Raw genomic sequence first — 16,612 nt, 5'->3', positions numbered from 1 at the left:
TGTTTTGCTTAGGAAAGTTTTCATCTCAATCAGACTTTCCTTGTTAAATAAAGGTGAAAAAAATGCAAATAAAACTAGAAAAAGAAAATGTGCTTGCTGCTAAAAATTGCAGTTGAAACATTTGAAATATTTGAGGTTGTAGTTGAAGTGACAAATACTGACAGACTACCATAGGAGTTAAAATGGTTTCAGTTTAAGCGTATGCAGTGAAAGCCGTGGAAGTGTCAAATTACGTGTAAGAACTGAGGAGAGTTGAAAGAATTGAAAAGAGTTAAAATGTCAGCGCATGTGTAGGTAATGAATTGAGCTGAAAATGTCAGTTGAAGCCAAAGCCTTGAAAGAAATTAGCTCTCATTCAAGTTTATAAACCGAAAGACGTCGATCAATCCTGAAGTACAGAGTTTTAACTTCATTGAGGGGTTTCCTTGTTAAGGGTTAAATAAATGAGTTGTCTGACTCAAAATAGCTGAACACTTCCTCTTCCTGTTATGATGGTGATGTGTTCAGTGATTCCAAGCTGAAAACAAAGATTTATAAGTTGTTTTAATGTCATTTTTGGACATCTAACACATCTGCAGTGTTATGACATTAAAGTTTAATTTCATGTGTTGTTTTAACTGTGACTACTAAAGATGCAATTGTTGTTTGCTAATTTACATGTTGGGTGTAAACACTGATCTTATCAGATGTTCAGATATAAGTAATGTGTGGTTCAATGTGTCAAACTTAAAGTCTAAAACTCTGAAACCCATGTTTGTCACATGCTGTCAGTTTGTGCAAAAGTTTTGACAGGAAATCCACTTTCCATCCAAAAAGTTAAAAAAACAAACAAGCACAGGCAGCTATGATGTGACAGAGTTTCAGAGGGAGGCACCATAACGCATCAACAGACTGGGCTCTCAAAGCTCAGACAGTCTGTACCATGACAGTCAAATCCCAAACGTTAATGATGAGCAGATTGTATTTTGTCAGTCCTCGGCTAAGATCTTGCTCATTCAGTTAAATCGCCTAATGAAGCGAATGAAATAGATTTTTACATTGACAGTAAGAGAAATTATCAGCCCATCACGTTTGAAGCTGTGTGTTGTGCTGTGCTACAGACTAACGGACTGGAAGCTGATAAATATGCATAAAGTAAAGGGGCATAGGTCGGCAGGCTGTTGAATCTTTGGCACTGTCCTTCCTTGCCTTTGCTGGACATGTTGCTTTTCAAGCTGTTGAGTCTGCAGTGGGCCCATCTGTGCCATTCCCTCTTCGAAACCATCAGTAGAAACGTTTTTCCTGTTCTTAAACCCTCAGCGTTGAAAGAGAAACAAAGTTAATGGCCAGATGAGATCAAATACTAGAGTGAGGGGGGGGTCTCTACATTTCCCCTTTTTTCAACCTTATCTCTAGCTATCCAAATGAGGGACATTGTGTGAAAAACACCTGCAGTTATTGCCGATGTTGTCTGAGTCTCTGGGGTGCAGCTGCAAAATCTGTTGTTCTTCCAGCACAAGCGCTGTCATTTGACACGTGCATGGACGTAGTTGGGGGCAAGGAAGAACTACAGGTTATCTCGGGTGTGTGCTCTAGATGCTGCTCAAAAACAAAACTTCCTTGTCCCTTAAAACCATTAGCTACATTTCCAACAGTGAAATGTCACGCCAGAGTGATGAGGATGTTATGGATGAGGATATATTTTACAGTACTTTGGCTGACTTGGATATTTGGTCGTATTTATAGTAGCAAGAGCGGGCAATGCATTCTGGTACATGTAGGCACTGCTTCGCAACAGGAAAACTCAGCTTTCTCGGTCAATATAGAAGGTGCTAAATATAATGCTTCAATTGACTATATTAAACATCAACACTGATTGGACATCCATATAAATATGGTGACATTTTCCCCTTTAAAATGAAAAAATAACAATTAGTAAATAGGCGATTTTGTAATTCAAACCGTCTCCTGGGGCTTTCCTAAATGAATGCATGTATGAGGACTGGTTTCCACGGTTACATATGGTCGACATCTTCCTGTGCTGCTGTGAATGTGACACTGAGTTTGCACCTTGCTGAAGACAGGAAGTGGTGTGGCTCTTTATTCTGGGCCAGCCACACCACAACCAGTCACATTTTCCATGCAGAGCAACAAATAGAAAAAAAGGCTAACCACTTGACTGTGTTTAACATCAAAGTTTGACATTATCTCATATCGCGTGTGATCTCTAAACAGATACACAAAGCCACACTCATGTCATGTTTTCCATGGGCTGACATTTATGAGGGAAGATAGTGGGCTCAATCCAGATCTTGCAAAAGTAAGAAAAGGTTGTAAGAACAGGTTTCTCTTCCTCCTGAACATTCAAAATGAATAACAAAGGGCTTGTAACATCAGCAACAAAGTTTTAACAGCCAGCTGCTCCCATGAAGTTTCCTGTGACAACAGGATTGAGACATTAGTGGTGTTAATGTCATTTTGTTTTCCATATTTGTGTAAATGTAAAACCACAGGTGGTTATAGAGAGCAGGACAAAGAGGAAATAAGATAATAGGGAAATTTGGTAAGTTTGTTTTTTTAATCCCACAATTAATGACAGAGCTCCTTGAACAAGAGGGAAGGGAAACAACTGGAAAAATGAGAGCAAGATATAGCTGGTTCAACAGAATAACAACAAGTTCTTTTTTAGCCATGAGTTTTAAAACATGTTGAAATTACATTACTTATGTTAGTATACCACTAATTTGCAACAGAAATAAGTTTTGAGAGAAATATAATACTGCCTGAATTAATTAAAAGATTGTGGCCTCGATTTAATACTGAAAAGGTCAAAAGCGACTATAAGCTTGAGCCAGGACAAGTTTTAGAGCTGCAATGATTAATCTATTAGTTGACTGACTGTATTGTTTTGAGTAAAAAGAAAAGATGCTAAAATTCTCTTATATTTGCTGCTTTCTTTATTTCTCTATGACAGTAAACTGAATATCTTTGAGTTGTTGACAGTTCGATCGGGACAAAACACCACATTTCAGAGCTTAGGGAAACAGCAATCAACATTTTTCATAATTTTCTTTCATTTTATAGATCGTAAATGATTAATCGAGAAAATAAGGGTGAGATTAAAAGATAATGAAAGCGATCGTCAGTTGCAAAGCTAACAAGTTTACTTAATTAACATTCACCCGAAACCACAATCTTTCCCAAACTTTAACTGAAGTGCTTCTGTTGCCTAAAGCTAACCACATGTTCAGTATGCAAACTCAAACTCAGCCCAGTGTGCAAACCTGGGTCTCTGGTGTTAAAGGCACTTTATACACCCACCATCCAGCCCAACCTGATCCCTAATCTAAGCTTGCTGCACAGAAGTAGAACACTTCCTCCTCTCTTAAAAAACATTGCCAATGAACAGAACCGAGGCAGCAATTACATCATTTAAAAAAAACAAATTAGTAATTTCTAGGAGATGGGGTTGATAAGAGACTGTTTTGCTTCAGAAATCTTTCATCCGCATTGATTAAGCGCTGAGTGCTTCTAAGAACTACGACTTCCAGGTAAACTGTTAACATCTGAATTCTGCTTTATTGTTCCTGATCACCATCACTGACATTTCATCGTAAATAACTTCAAAGTCCTGATCAAAACACTCAATCTTAGATCAAATCAGTCTCACGGTTTCAACATTATAACCTTGATTCTTGGTATGCTGTCAAGTCTTCTGTGATGCAGCCACTCATTCGTTCTGTACTGAAAAAGAGCCTCAACAGTGAGGGAGAATATTATGCTGTCAGCTTGACAAACATTTGACCTAATAAAACAAGTCTCACAGGCAGAACCGGTTGAATGTACATAACTGATGAGGTCACGTTGCTCCCAGTGTGTAAATAAGTACATCTCTTGAAAGTTGTTCCAAGTATCTGCTTCTCATTTACAAATCCTTTTTAACATCTTACAAATCTACAGAAACACACTGAATTCACCAATGAGAAAAAATTGGAAGTGGTTATCAATCATCACTTGAGAAGACAGGCATACCTGCTTTATTTCACTTTTATATTCTCCTGAATTTGTGACACTTGGAAACTTTAATGTCACTGAATAATGTGCATGGTATTTTATAGTGGATGCTTTTATTATTAGTCAGACGTCCTGAGGTTGATTGGTAACGGAAGTGAACTACAGCAGTAGTAGGAGCAGGAAAGAGCAAGTCACAACAAGCAGAATGGGACATGACATAATATTCTCAACAGCACACTTTTCATTAGAAAACACATCCCACAGTGTCAGGAAGTAGAGACTGTACAACATCATATCATTCAGGACATACACAGAAAAGTCTAGAAATGGTTACCCAATTATGAGATAGAGGAATCATAATTACAAAAAAATAAGGCCTCTGATTTTTTTCCATTGGTAACTGCAGTGTGCTTACGTACTATCATTAACACTGTACAACAGTATCTATACTATGTCTGAAGTTAATAATGAGTTTTGCTGTCTATTTATACTGACATGTCCCACAGTCATCTAATATCTCTGAGCAGTTATAGTTATGTAACACAATGTCCTATGTCCTGTCCTATGAAACCATGTCCAACTGTCTCTTAAACAGTCTGAAACATGTTAAGAAAGACTTGTTTTCAAGCTTTGTTACAATGCATTGATATGGATGATCCATTTTTAAAGTTTTTCTCAACCCAAAAAGGAAAATTTTATCCTTTAGTTTATCTGAAATATTCGTAATCACCACATTTGGAGTTTGGAGCAACAGTGCTGTTTATCAGGTCAATTCAAGTATAAACCCCAAAAGGGCTCACAGAGTTATTTTTGTTCCTCAGAAGGATCAATTTTGTATGTTTATTTTATTTTACATGAATACAGACATGAAAGGATCATTTGAGCACGCTGGTATTCTTGCTTCTTCACTTTATGTGGAAATATACCAACATTTTAGTCAACAGACCTTCTTAAGGAAGAAGGTTGAGCTATTTTAAATCATTTGGCCATTAAATAATGTGTCACACGTTGTGATCTTAGAATAATGACTGTTTTTATATCCTGTTATTTTGTTCCAGTACCTGTTAGGCATTGCCATAATAAACTGTATAAATAAAGGTAAACCGACTGCTCCTTTTGAAAATATTCACATTTGTGGTTAAAAAACAGTCCAAACATTTTGGTCTCTTCTTAAAGTGAGGGGTGCTTGTTCCCTTACCCTTTATCACAAAGTGAAAGAGGAGAAGCTGGGAATCCAATCTGAATAGGCTGTGATCAGCTGTGTCCATTTAAAAATAACTGTACAGAGCACTAATAATAGAAGCAATAATAAATGCCCCGCATTGTTTCAGGTTGCCAATGAGGATAAATAGAGAGAGCTCAGATTATATTTGGGGTTTGAAGCCAGTGAGACCCTTTCACCTCAACATGGGTCCCGTCATATGGGACTGAGCAGTCAGCCAACTTGGCACTTGCTTAATCACACTCCTGCCAAAGACACCTACTTATTACCACCAATAATGTTGCCTCCCTATCACATACAGGTCACTGTTGTTGTCTTACACAAGCAAAACAGTCTCTCATCTTGATTATTTGATTTTTCATATCTAATGTAGTTACAGAAGCTTGGTCCAAGGTAGAATTTGTTCATTTGACATTTTTAAACAGTTCTTATGTGTTTTCACCAGCCTTGAACAGAAAGGTCAGTATCAGTAAGTGAGGAAATTAAGCAACAAACTTGTGTGATGTGTCAGATATGTGTGACTCAGAACATTAAATACTGATGACATGAGGAAACTGGTCATGAACAGAGTAAAATGACATAAAATGCAACTTCCTTTATTTGTGTAAGCTTACTCATCAAGCACACCTTACTTCCTCTAGCTTGGACTAACAATAGGTTTATTGGGAATAACAATAAAACTGGTGTTATCAGGTGTGTTTCATGGTATTGTCATAAATGTTTGGGTAATGTTTGGAGTCCTACTGCCTTCAAGGGTTGTGGAAAATATATAATTATGAGAACACGGGGACAATGTTAGAGGAATATAGTGCAGGAAAAACAGAAAATTCTTTCTAACACTTAAATTACTGAGATGTCAGACTTTCCTAATATAGAAGTATAATATGTACTCTCACTGCGGCCTTGGATTGTTCATCTATGTAAACCCCTGAAGTGACTGAAGTGGTAACTGTAACCTGGAGAAACCGAGAAGACAGAAACCCAGAAAAGCAATATCAGGCAGCTGAAGTAATAGGAACATTTTGCAGTGGTTTGATTGTTCATCATGGTGTAATTAACATTGAACAAATACAAATAAAAAACGAAGAATACATAATACAAAGACACACAGATTTGTAGACCTGCTGCAGAAAGTAATGGCCTTTTATTATGTTTATATTATTGTTTCATCTGATTTATATTTATGATCTCTTCCAGGGAATGCACAAATTTGGTGCCGATTGCTTGTTTGTTTCTTTGTCTATTAGTAAGCAGGCTGTTGAAAACAAAACACATTCCAATGAAATTCAGAGGAAGGTTTGCCCATGTGTCAGGCAAACAAATCATTAATTATTGATAATAGTCCAGACTGTGATGAATATCTACGTAAAGATGCTATTTCTAAACATATTACCATAAAAGAACACAATCAATTTTGGGTGATTGCAGCATCCTTGATGGAGATAGATTAAGTATGACTTTCATGCCTTTTCCTCAAAAGAGATTTTTTATATGTCATAGCAGGAAAAGCACAGCTGTTAGTAATAACATTAACGGACCAGCATGCACAATACCAGGACCCTGAAACTTAAACAGTTGAATTAAATTATTTACACTAATTCTATTATTTACACCTACTGTATGTGTAATACTATCATCTGCCACATGTCAAATTTAGGGCTTCAAGTAACACTTATTTTCAATATTAGTTAAGTTTAAATAAAGAAGTGTGTAAGATCTAGTGGCAGTAAGTTTGCAGATTGCAACCAAATGAATACACCTCCCCTCCAAACATGAAGGAGAACCTACGGTGAAAAACGTGAAAGGCCCTCTCTAGAGCAAGTGTTTGGTTTGTCCATTGTGGGCTACTGTAGGAACATGGCAGTGCAATATGGTGGACTCCAGAGAAGAGGACCCGCTCCCTATGTAGATATAAAGGGCTAATTCTAAGATAATGAAAACAGACAGACAGGTAATGAAAATAAGTTTACTGTCAGAGAGGACTACACAAACCAGAAAATATTCCTCTTTCCATTCTTCGAAATGACTCAAAAACTATTAATGAAATAATTGTTGCAGCAGCTCTAGTTAAGAGGTCTTCAGGGAAAAAGTCTTAAATTTGTTATGATGCTCAGCTTATGTCATGTGATTTATATTGTTAAAGACTGACCTGTACCAACAGATAATAATCTTTTTTTAAAATAAGAATTCATATTGTTTACTTTCATACTGAATATAGGCACCAAACTAATTCAAAAACTATAGCTATGCTCACTCACTGCCCATAATGTAAAAGTGTCAGCTTCATTTTTTCTACTATTATGTTGAAATTCTGAAATGTGCTATTTTTGTGGCCTTTTTATTGGGAAGTTTACCAAAATTAAGTGGAATTGGCTCCCATGTAACTAAACACCCAAATAAAGTTTACGAGCAGCACATGAAGGCACCGTGCGCTCTTCCTCAAGCCTCCCGGAGAGACTTTTGATTGGCTGCCAATGACATCATCCCTGTTCATACGCGAGACTGAAGGCAGTTCAAGCGACAATCCTCCCCTCCTCCTCCTCCTCCTCGTCCTCCTCCACCACCTCCTATCTCCCCGGCAGACAGCTCAGCCAAACCCCTCCCATCTCAGGGACGGACCCCACCGTACAAAAAGGATCCAATGTAATATTAATGAAGCCGCGCATTGGCTCAGACCCGCGTCAATCCCGCAGCGCGACTTCTGTAGGCTGGCAGACTTCCTTCAATATTATTTCTGGGGAGCAGGGTAAAAGTATTAAAAAATGTTGCCGATCCACAACACCGGGACGGACTGAATGGAGGCGACGCTGTCAGAAAGCGGAGATCATAAATCCGTCTACAGTCAACCGGTAAGCACAAATACAAGTTTGAAAAATGAGTGTCCAAGGCGCAAGTTGTGGTTGAAATGCACAGTCATAGACATTTCATGCGATTCTATAATTAATGAAGAGGAATATGACATTGGTGCAACCATTTTGGGGTTATTTTCTTATTACTAGCCTGTATTATTATTTCTATGGCGTGGCTGAAGTGTTTTATAACAGCTTGTATATTTATTATATCACACCGTTGCGACAAAGTTATAATCCCAACCTTTTAAAAAAAATGAAAGCAAGCATCGCGTATTTCTTTATTTCATTTTATAATTGGCGGTGGTGTGAAATTGGATGTTCCGTCAGTGTTCAGCTCATCTGATCAGCTCGTCTCGTCCTGACAGCCTGATCACATTCACAGCACGTTCTCATGCCGGTTTCTTCAATGAAGATTTGCCATGAATGATTTGCGCTTTGCTGAACCTGCACCGTGCTTAAAGGACGGGGATGGCAGGGACAGGCAATACTCGGCGGGAGTCTTTACATAATATGCCAGGATGACATGCTTTCAAAATGCTTAAGCAGCTGATTTATGTTTTTTTTTTTTTTTCGTATCCCGACTTTCCATTTTGGGGGGAGAGACCAAACTGCGGCGTTGATGCAGTATTTTATCTTTTCTTTTTTCCCCCTCCTTTTTGGTCACTCTCTCTTTATAAAAGCTTTGGATCAGAGAGCAGAGTTGTTCGCATATTTTGGATGGCAAATTCAGTATCACACACTGACACATGTACAGTATCTGCAGGATGATTCATATTAATTACACTCAAAGTGATCCGGTTTCATGATTTCACTCTTTATTATTAGTGGCCAGTGTCACACCTACATATTGCCACCAACTTGGGTGTTGCCCTGCAGGTGTTGACACTACTAATATTTGGCTTCAGCTGCCGTTTTCTAGTTTGCATGTTGATCAAACAGACAAGAGGGCAGCCTGCGTGCTCTCATTTACTTACTGACTCGATCTCAGTCTGAGGGTGCAAAATTAATTGAACTAAACTCACTACTGCAAAGATTTTCTTCCTCACCTCGTGTCTTATCTTGTCCCTGTCCCTGCAGAGCGGCTTGTTGAGTTCTCCATAAACGTCCAGCCCTCGGTCTCCCCATGCCTCCATCTCCTCTTGACGACAGAATTGTGGTGGCGCTGCCAAGGCCGATCCGACCTCAGGAACTCCAACTGCGCCTGGACACCAGCTACCTGGACTCCATCGCCACTACCAGCAGCAACAAGACAGTCATCAACACCACCGTGGTGAAGATCCGGGCGACGGCCAATCTTGTAACGTATATGCCCTCATCCAAGGGCTCCACGCGCTCATTGTCGTGTGGATGCAGCAGTGCCAGCTGCTGCTCAGTGACTACCTATGAGAAGGACAGCCAGAGCCTCAGCCACAGCCAGGTGAGCGCCAGCAGCCCCAACCTCAGCTATGCTGGCGCCCCCACACCTATGGTCAGCAACCATGAAGCATTAAGCGCCTCCAGTCTCACCCAGGGCACGCCTAAAGCCCTGTCCACAGTGAGAGTCATCCACCCCAATGAGCTGGCCAAGCGGATGGCCTGCTGCCCCATGGGTCACCCTGTGGGGCCTATGCCGGTCATCATCGACTGCAGGCCCTTCATGGAGTACAACAAGAGCCACATCCGGGGGGCTGTGCATATCAACTGCTCCGACAAGATCAGCCGGCGGCGGTTGCAGCAGGGCAAGATCACTGTGCTGGACCTCATCTCTTGTCGTGAGGGCAAGGACTCTTATAAGGGCATCTTCTCCAAAGAGATAGTGGTTTACGATGAGAGCACCACGGACCCCAACCGGCTGACATCCTCCCAGCCACTGCATGTGGTCCTGGAGTCACTGAGGAGGGAGGGCAAAGACCCCATCATCCTCAAAGGTAACACCAAAGTGTGCTTGTCAAGGCTCTGGGATGTAAGCTGAAAAAGGAAAGAAGGCTTTCCACTATATGAAGGGACATAAACAGCAATTTTATGGGCTTTAGTTTGACTCTGGAGGAAGTAAATCATTGCAGACATCTGAAATTAACGCTCAATTTAGCAGCGGTGGAAGCTTATTGTCAATATATACTGATATGAAACTAGTGAGGTAGCGTAACAGTGTGTAGTGTTAAACTTTGACCTTTATTGTTTTGATCAGCTGACATCACCTGTCAACATGCTGGTCGTTAGTTAATCATCCTGAGTTTTGTACTGAAACACTACAGCAGTTGCACTACAATATACAACAGCTTTGGTCCATTTTGCGGGTGTAATCAAACTCTGTCTTCATCTCCTCAGACATAACCATATGCATGCACTCTTCAGCAGCTTTCTATATGACACATATAAAGCGTTTTGCAGGGAGTGATAGGCAGCTGTTAGTAAATAAGGCAGCCTGTTGAGATAGCAGTCCCTGGGCTAGTGCCATGTTTTCTATCTTTGGTGTGTGTCTGTGTTTGTGTGTGTGTGTGTGTGTTTGAAGCTGGAGCAGTATGTCGTGTTGGGGGCTGGGCTGTGAGTGTTTTCTGAATGCCTCCAAGTCACCGTCTAGCCGTAAGATCACAGCACCTTGATCTCTTCTCTTCTCCTCTCTTCTCATCCTCCTGTGTACTTTGATGGATGAGGCTCCTCTTCAGTCTCTCATCCTGCATTGGTGTCTGTCTGAGGCTTTGCCTCGGTGGGAGGAACAGGCAGACTGTCTTGCTCTTTTATCCCCCTGGTTAAATTCTTGCAAAATGCAAGCCTTCCGCTCTGCGGAGGGAATTCAATGGCTCAGCTTCACTTTTATCTACATTAGAAGTCCTTTTTCATATCAGGGATGGCCAATGTCTCCCTTGGGTCCCGACTATTCCATCATATATGATGAAGTACCTTAGACATGTGTTTTAATGGATGATATATAACCAAAATGTGGATGAAATGTATAATGTAGAAAAGGCCTTGATCCTATTACACCCATGTTATTGCTGTCTACATTCAATGGTGATTCATTCTTAATTTTGTTAAGATGCTTGGGGGTTTTCTAACCAGGAGATGTAGGCAGGGAACACATATGTATGAATGCCACTAAATAATTTACTCACACTCCATTATTTGCTCAGTTACCATCAAGTCTTAGTCATGATTTATTGTAATACTATAGTTGTGTGACACTGGAAACAGAACATCTCTGCTCTGCTACAACTGTGCAGTTATAGGTTATATTTAATCTGTCAGAAGTGCCATAAACAACATGTCATTGTAGGAAAGTTTTAGGGTAAGCGTTGGTCTGTGTGGTTATGAGAGGCCTAGCGAGGCAGAAGCGGTAATTTCTAAGCAGGAACTGGGCCACTGGCTTATGAAAGTGATAGAGACACTTCATGTTACCCTCTGTGAGTTAGTCAGAGATAATGACAGACGGTCAAACTCGACAGATTTCATCTCATAGCAATGTGCTGTGTGTCGGGAGACTCTGTTATTCTGTTTTCAAGTGTCATGCAGTGAGTTTGACCAGAAAAGCAAGATGCTGGTTCAGTTCAGTTGAGTTGAAAACAGGAGACAATTTTCACAGTTCACCACATGCTTAGCTTAACTATTTAGCTGTGCTAGCCAAATGTGGCAAATCATCCATGTCTAAGTACACCACAAATAGCCAGCTAGCTGCTATTGATGGTGATGTTGTCGGTGAGGACTTTATTATTAACCCAATAATTGTAAATTAGAAAAATATTACACAGTGATTGACAAGCTGGTGAATATAGTGGAGCATTTAAAAGCTAGATATTTCCCTCAGAAGTTGGTGATGACCAAAACAGAGAGTGAAGTTTGATTTAGATTTGTCTAATAGGCAGAAAAAAGACTTTAATTGACATTAATATTTAACGTTGATCATGGCCGGGTGACAAAATTGAATATCATGATATTTTTAAATTAATATCTCTATTGATATTGTGACGGTACTGTAGGAATGACTATTTGTGCTTTCACAAAATATTTACACAATGAGATTTTAGATAAATAATCAGTAATGTGGATATAATGACTAAGTGGATAAAGGCATATAATAGAACAGCTACAACAGTCTTGACTGTAATGCAGCCTTTAAAACCAGGAAAAGGCAACACATATGACATATCCCCATATCATGATATCCAAAATCTAAGACAATATCTAATCTCATATCATAATATTGATATAATATTGATATATTGCCCAGCCCTAACGTTGATCTCTGTTTACTGGATGTGTAATGTAGGCAACTGTTTGCTAACAACTTTGCAATAACAACTTTACACAGTGATAATAAGTCAATGTGGTGTTTACAGCTGGGTCCACTGCCACAAGGGGCAAAAAAACAATTAATGATTAACTGTATAGATGAAGAGAAATACACCTTTTTAAAGTGTTTGCAAGATAATTCAATCAGCTATTCTTGTAATTCATTCAGTCTCTGGCAGATAAAATGTATGTGTGATTGGGATTAAAAAAGATTATAAAAGGATATAGTATTCATTAAAGACAAGAGGTTCCAAATATCTTAAGCTCAGAATAATTGGGAATGCAAGAAAAATATCGATTTCATTGGAAATTCCCTGTCACGTTGCTGCTGAGTGTGTTGTCACAGTTGCCTGTACTTCCCTTTCTCATATTTACTAAAGTTTAATTATTACCATCGTGTACCGAGGGGGTGGTGAAGGGGGAGCTGGGTCACAGTCGCATAATAACATCAGGTCTTTGTTCGCAGTGAACAGTCGGCCTGTTTTTATGATGAAAATACTGCCTGACAGTTTAGAGGAGATCCCCACCTGCCCAGTCATGGAGGGGAAGTTGTGCTATTACCTCACATGGCATGATGTCAACTCTTGCAATGTGAACAATACATGAACTGATACTGTGTGTCTGACACTTTCCACCCCCTCCCAACAACTCTGGTGCCGAGGGGAAACTTTGGCATCACATGCAACAGGTGCAAACCAGTTATTTGAGAAGTGCAGATGTCTGGTGAAAAGCATATTAAACATTTAGCACATGTATTTACCTGAAGTTTAACGAGGGGGATTTATCATGAGGTCAATCTTGTGGAAGTCATTCTAAAGCCATTTTGGTCATTTGTCTCCCTCATAAAACAGAGCTGACTTTAACAGTTGCTGGAAACATGGAAACAGTTTTCATATTGATTTAATATCCAAATGGACATTCAAATCACAACCAAATGTAATAACGTAGTAGTAATATGTTTCATTACTTCAAAGCTCTTTACAGCCAGTTGTCGTTGCTGTTATCAGATGTGTATGCAAAGCTTGAGCTGTTGTCCTACTCAGTCGTAACTTGTGCCATGTGGTGGACAGAAGCATGAGTTCATGTATTTTTAGCCTGAAGGGGCTCCAGTGGGAATTGAACCCTTAACCCAGGCAGTATTAGCATCATGTTCTATTAAATGAGCCAAACAGGTCTAATTTGCATTTAAAAAGGGGACAGAAGAGAAGAGGGGGGGAGGAAACGACACTTCAAGAACAATGTCACAAAGTCGTTATCGGAGGACTATAAGTGCTGTATGTTCTTTGGGCTCACACCCTTGTCTTTGTGTTTGTATCCGTAGGAGGCCTTAGCTGCTTCAGGCAGAGCCATGAGAACCTGTGCGAGCACTCGCTGCATCTCCACGAAGGCTTGGACACAGGTGCAGCTTCTGGCCTGACGGGGCCGCTACCTCACACCCTGCCCTCCACCCCGGACATCGAGAACGCAGAGCTCACGCCAATCCTGCCCTTCCTCTATCTGGGGAATGAGCATGACGCTCAGGACGCCAACCTGCTGCAGCGCTTGAACATTGGCTACATCCTAAACGTAACCACCCACCTGCCGCTCTACCACTACGACAGGGGCTTCTTCATCTACAAGCGCCTGCCTGCCACCGACAGCAACAAGCAGAACCTGCGCCAGTACTTCGAGGAGGCGTTTGAATTCATTGGTATGGAAACTTTCACTCAGTTCAGCGTTAGACGTTTTTACTGCAGATGTGTAGGCTTAGACTGTGGACAATTTGTTTTGTGACCTTTTTAAGACGAAGCAACACCTGTACGAGTCTTCTCATCTCACGTTGCACAGAGCTGTAAACCAAATTAAACCAAAGACTAATATTTACCATGTCAGATTGTTTGGTTTAAATGCTTTTTTTGAGGCCTGAAAGGGTAAAACTATGTATTGTTTCATTAGAAAAGAACCAAAGGTTTAAGAGATTTGACATATTTTTGTTTCTTTTTTAGTATCTCAGACTTTTTTCTGTAGGTAAAAGAGGGGATGCAAAATTAAGAATTATAAAGGGACTACATTGTGATTATATGTATAATTTTAAGAATCCTTTAGGACTAATTAGTTGATTGACAAAACTCACAATGTCACTTGCATTGTTTTTTCCCCCTCATGACCAGAAGGTCCAACTCTTGACCCTGGTCCATTTTGGAGTTTGAATAGTCATGGAGTTTTCTTAGGTTCCAAAAGCTCAACTCAGTTAATCTAGAGATTTCAGCCTCAAATGTGAGTATGTTTGTGTCTTTGTGAATTAGCCTCAGGTTAGTTTAAGGGTGCTTTTGGCCAATGACTGTTTAGATAAGCAGCTGCCCACATAAGTGGGTAATAGAAAATGAATGTATGTAGGGCTGAGTGTGTTTTAATTTTTTTTAATCATTTAATAGAAGAAGCCTAAGCTCTCACATGTTAAATGTTGTCTAAACACAAACAGCTGCACAATAACCATTTTAAAAGTAAATGCAGTCCAAAATTGGCACAAAAAAAAGGATTTGAATAAAAAAATATAAAATCTATAAAGCAGAATGAGAATCTGACTTTTGGTACTTCGTTGAACAGACAAATTTCAGCTGGAACCAAAAAGTGGTTTATGGGTCAGTAACCAGAACTAGACCAATGCCTGCTCATGTGAACCATCTTATCATTTGTGACTGAACTTCCTCTCAGCAAACAAAGCGTTTATTATATTGTGTTTCACTTGTTTCCATTTTTGTCTCTGCAGAGGAAGCACACCAAGCAGGTATGAGCCTTCTGATTCACTGCCAGGCAGGTGTTTCCCGTTCAGCCACCATCGTGATCGCCTACCTGATGAAGCACACCTGGATGACAATGACGGACGCCTACAAGTTTGTCAAAACCAGGAGGCCCGTCATCTCCCCAAACCTCAACTTCATGGGCCAGCTATTGGAGTTTGAGGAGGACCTCAACAACGGAATCACGCCACGAATCCTCACACCAAAGCTCATCGGTGTGGAGACCATTGTCTAAACAAAAAAACCCTCGACTCGATGCTCACACTTGTACTCACTCTCACTGTTTTTCAAGAGGGGCCGGCTGCTCGATGAGCTGGTTTAGCGTGTGAGAGAGCCGCTGTATTCTTCTTGAATATCCTCATGCTCATCTTGGACTCTCTGGAGTGCCAAAGCTCTGGGTCAGTGGTGATGAGAAATGCCAAAAATCCCTACTGTTTGGACCTGGCCGAAGTCCCAGAGGAGAAGACGAGTTAGAGAGATAGAGACAGAAAGAAAGAGAGGAAGCGGTCAGTTGGAAGCTTTTCCATTTGTGACCGCAGAGGAGCGAACATGAGGGAGAAGATATTCTACATGCTTGGGGCAATTACTGACAAGAGAAACTTTTAAAGCTCACACTGAGGCACACAGTTCATGTTTGCAGACTCAGGCGGGGTCGGCCACGGCAGTGCCTGTCAAAAAAAAAACACAACAAAAAAACAAAAAGATGAAGACATGTTTGGTGTGTTAATGTTGTTGTTCTATTTTTATACAGGGGTTTATGGGGTTGACCATGACGAGCCCACCGTGGCTTACTGTGCAATAATTTCAGAGTGGAATGCAACTGAGACCTTGATCTTATATGTATATATTGGTAATGATTACAAAACATTTCCAGCTCTTTGCTGAAATACCATTTTGATGCTAATGTAATTACTGTTGTTCAATTCTATACGTTAAAGTTTATGGTGCAAACACTTATGCTGTAATATTAGGCGCAGATGTGTACAAGAGACAGAATAAAAAGGGGGTTCATTTTTTTCTCATCTGTGTATCTCCTAAATACACGCAACCACAAATGCATCTTTCTTGCTTCAGTATCTTAGTTTTGCCATTCCTACATCCTCATATGCATATATTTTAGCAATATATATATTACCAGACAGCCATAAGAGCTTTTATGCATGGTTGCTAGCAGGGGATAGAACACTTTGAAACAATCAGTGAATATTGTAAAACAGGGCTACTGGTGATGTTTAATGTAAAAGAATGGAGGAATTTCACTGCCTGCTTCTTTCGTCTCCTCTGTTCTTTCTGCTCCCATTCATCCACGAGCCGGCTCTGTTGTTATGTACTCGACTGTGTTTTCTGTCCCTGTGTAGTTATGTATGTTTTTGTCAATGCCCTACATTTTGAGCTGTGATTTATTCCATCCTAAGGTAGTAGAGTTGAGGTACAGACTTCAAACAAACAGACACCTCCTCCCCTAAGTCACAGTTAAGTGTGATAGCGGTGGAAGAGCA

General features: G+C 40.2%; 1 protein-coding gene across 1 annotated transcript; it reads left to right on the top strand.

The window, feature by feature from the left end:
- The first annotated feature begins 7,927 nt into the window (after nt 1-7,927).
- Nucleotides 7,928-15,618, top strand: dusp10 (dual specificity phosphatase 10). Its single transcript, XM_062437169.1, has 4 exons — nt 7,928-8,064; nt 9,145-9,974; nt 13,655-14,023; nt 15,083-15,618. Exons 2-4 carry the CDS (start codon nt 9,191-9,193, stop codon nt 15,346-15,348), a joined length of 1,419 nt encoding a protein of 472 aa, XP_062293153.1. The 5' UTR covers nt 7,928-8,064; nt 9,145-9,190; the 3' UTR covers nt 15,349-15,618.
- Nucleotides 15,619-16,612: the final 994 nt, after the last annotated feature.

The sequence above is a fragment of the Scomber scombrus genome, chromosome 17, assembly GCF_963691925.1.
Source record: "Scomber scombrus chromosome 17, fScoSco1.1, whole genome shotgun sequence".
NCBI lineage: Eukaryota > Metazoa > Chordata > Actinopteri > Scombriformes > Scombridae > Scomber > Scomber scombrus.
This window is presented reverse-complemented; position numbering and strand designations above follow the sequence as displayed.

Coding starts and splice junctions, on each gene's coding strand:
- dusp10 (XM_062437169.1), top strand. CDS start 9,191: ATGCCTCCATCTCCTCTTGACGACAGAATTGTGGTGGCGCTGCCAAGG. Junction 9,975..13,654: donor AGACCCCATCATCCTCAAAG/GTAACACCAAAG, acceptor TTGTATCCGTAG/GAGGCCTTAGCTGCTTCAGG. Junction 14,024..15,082: donor GGAGGCGTTTGAATTCATTG/GTATGGAAACTT, acceptor TTGTCTCTGCAG/AGGAAGCACACCAAGCAGGT.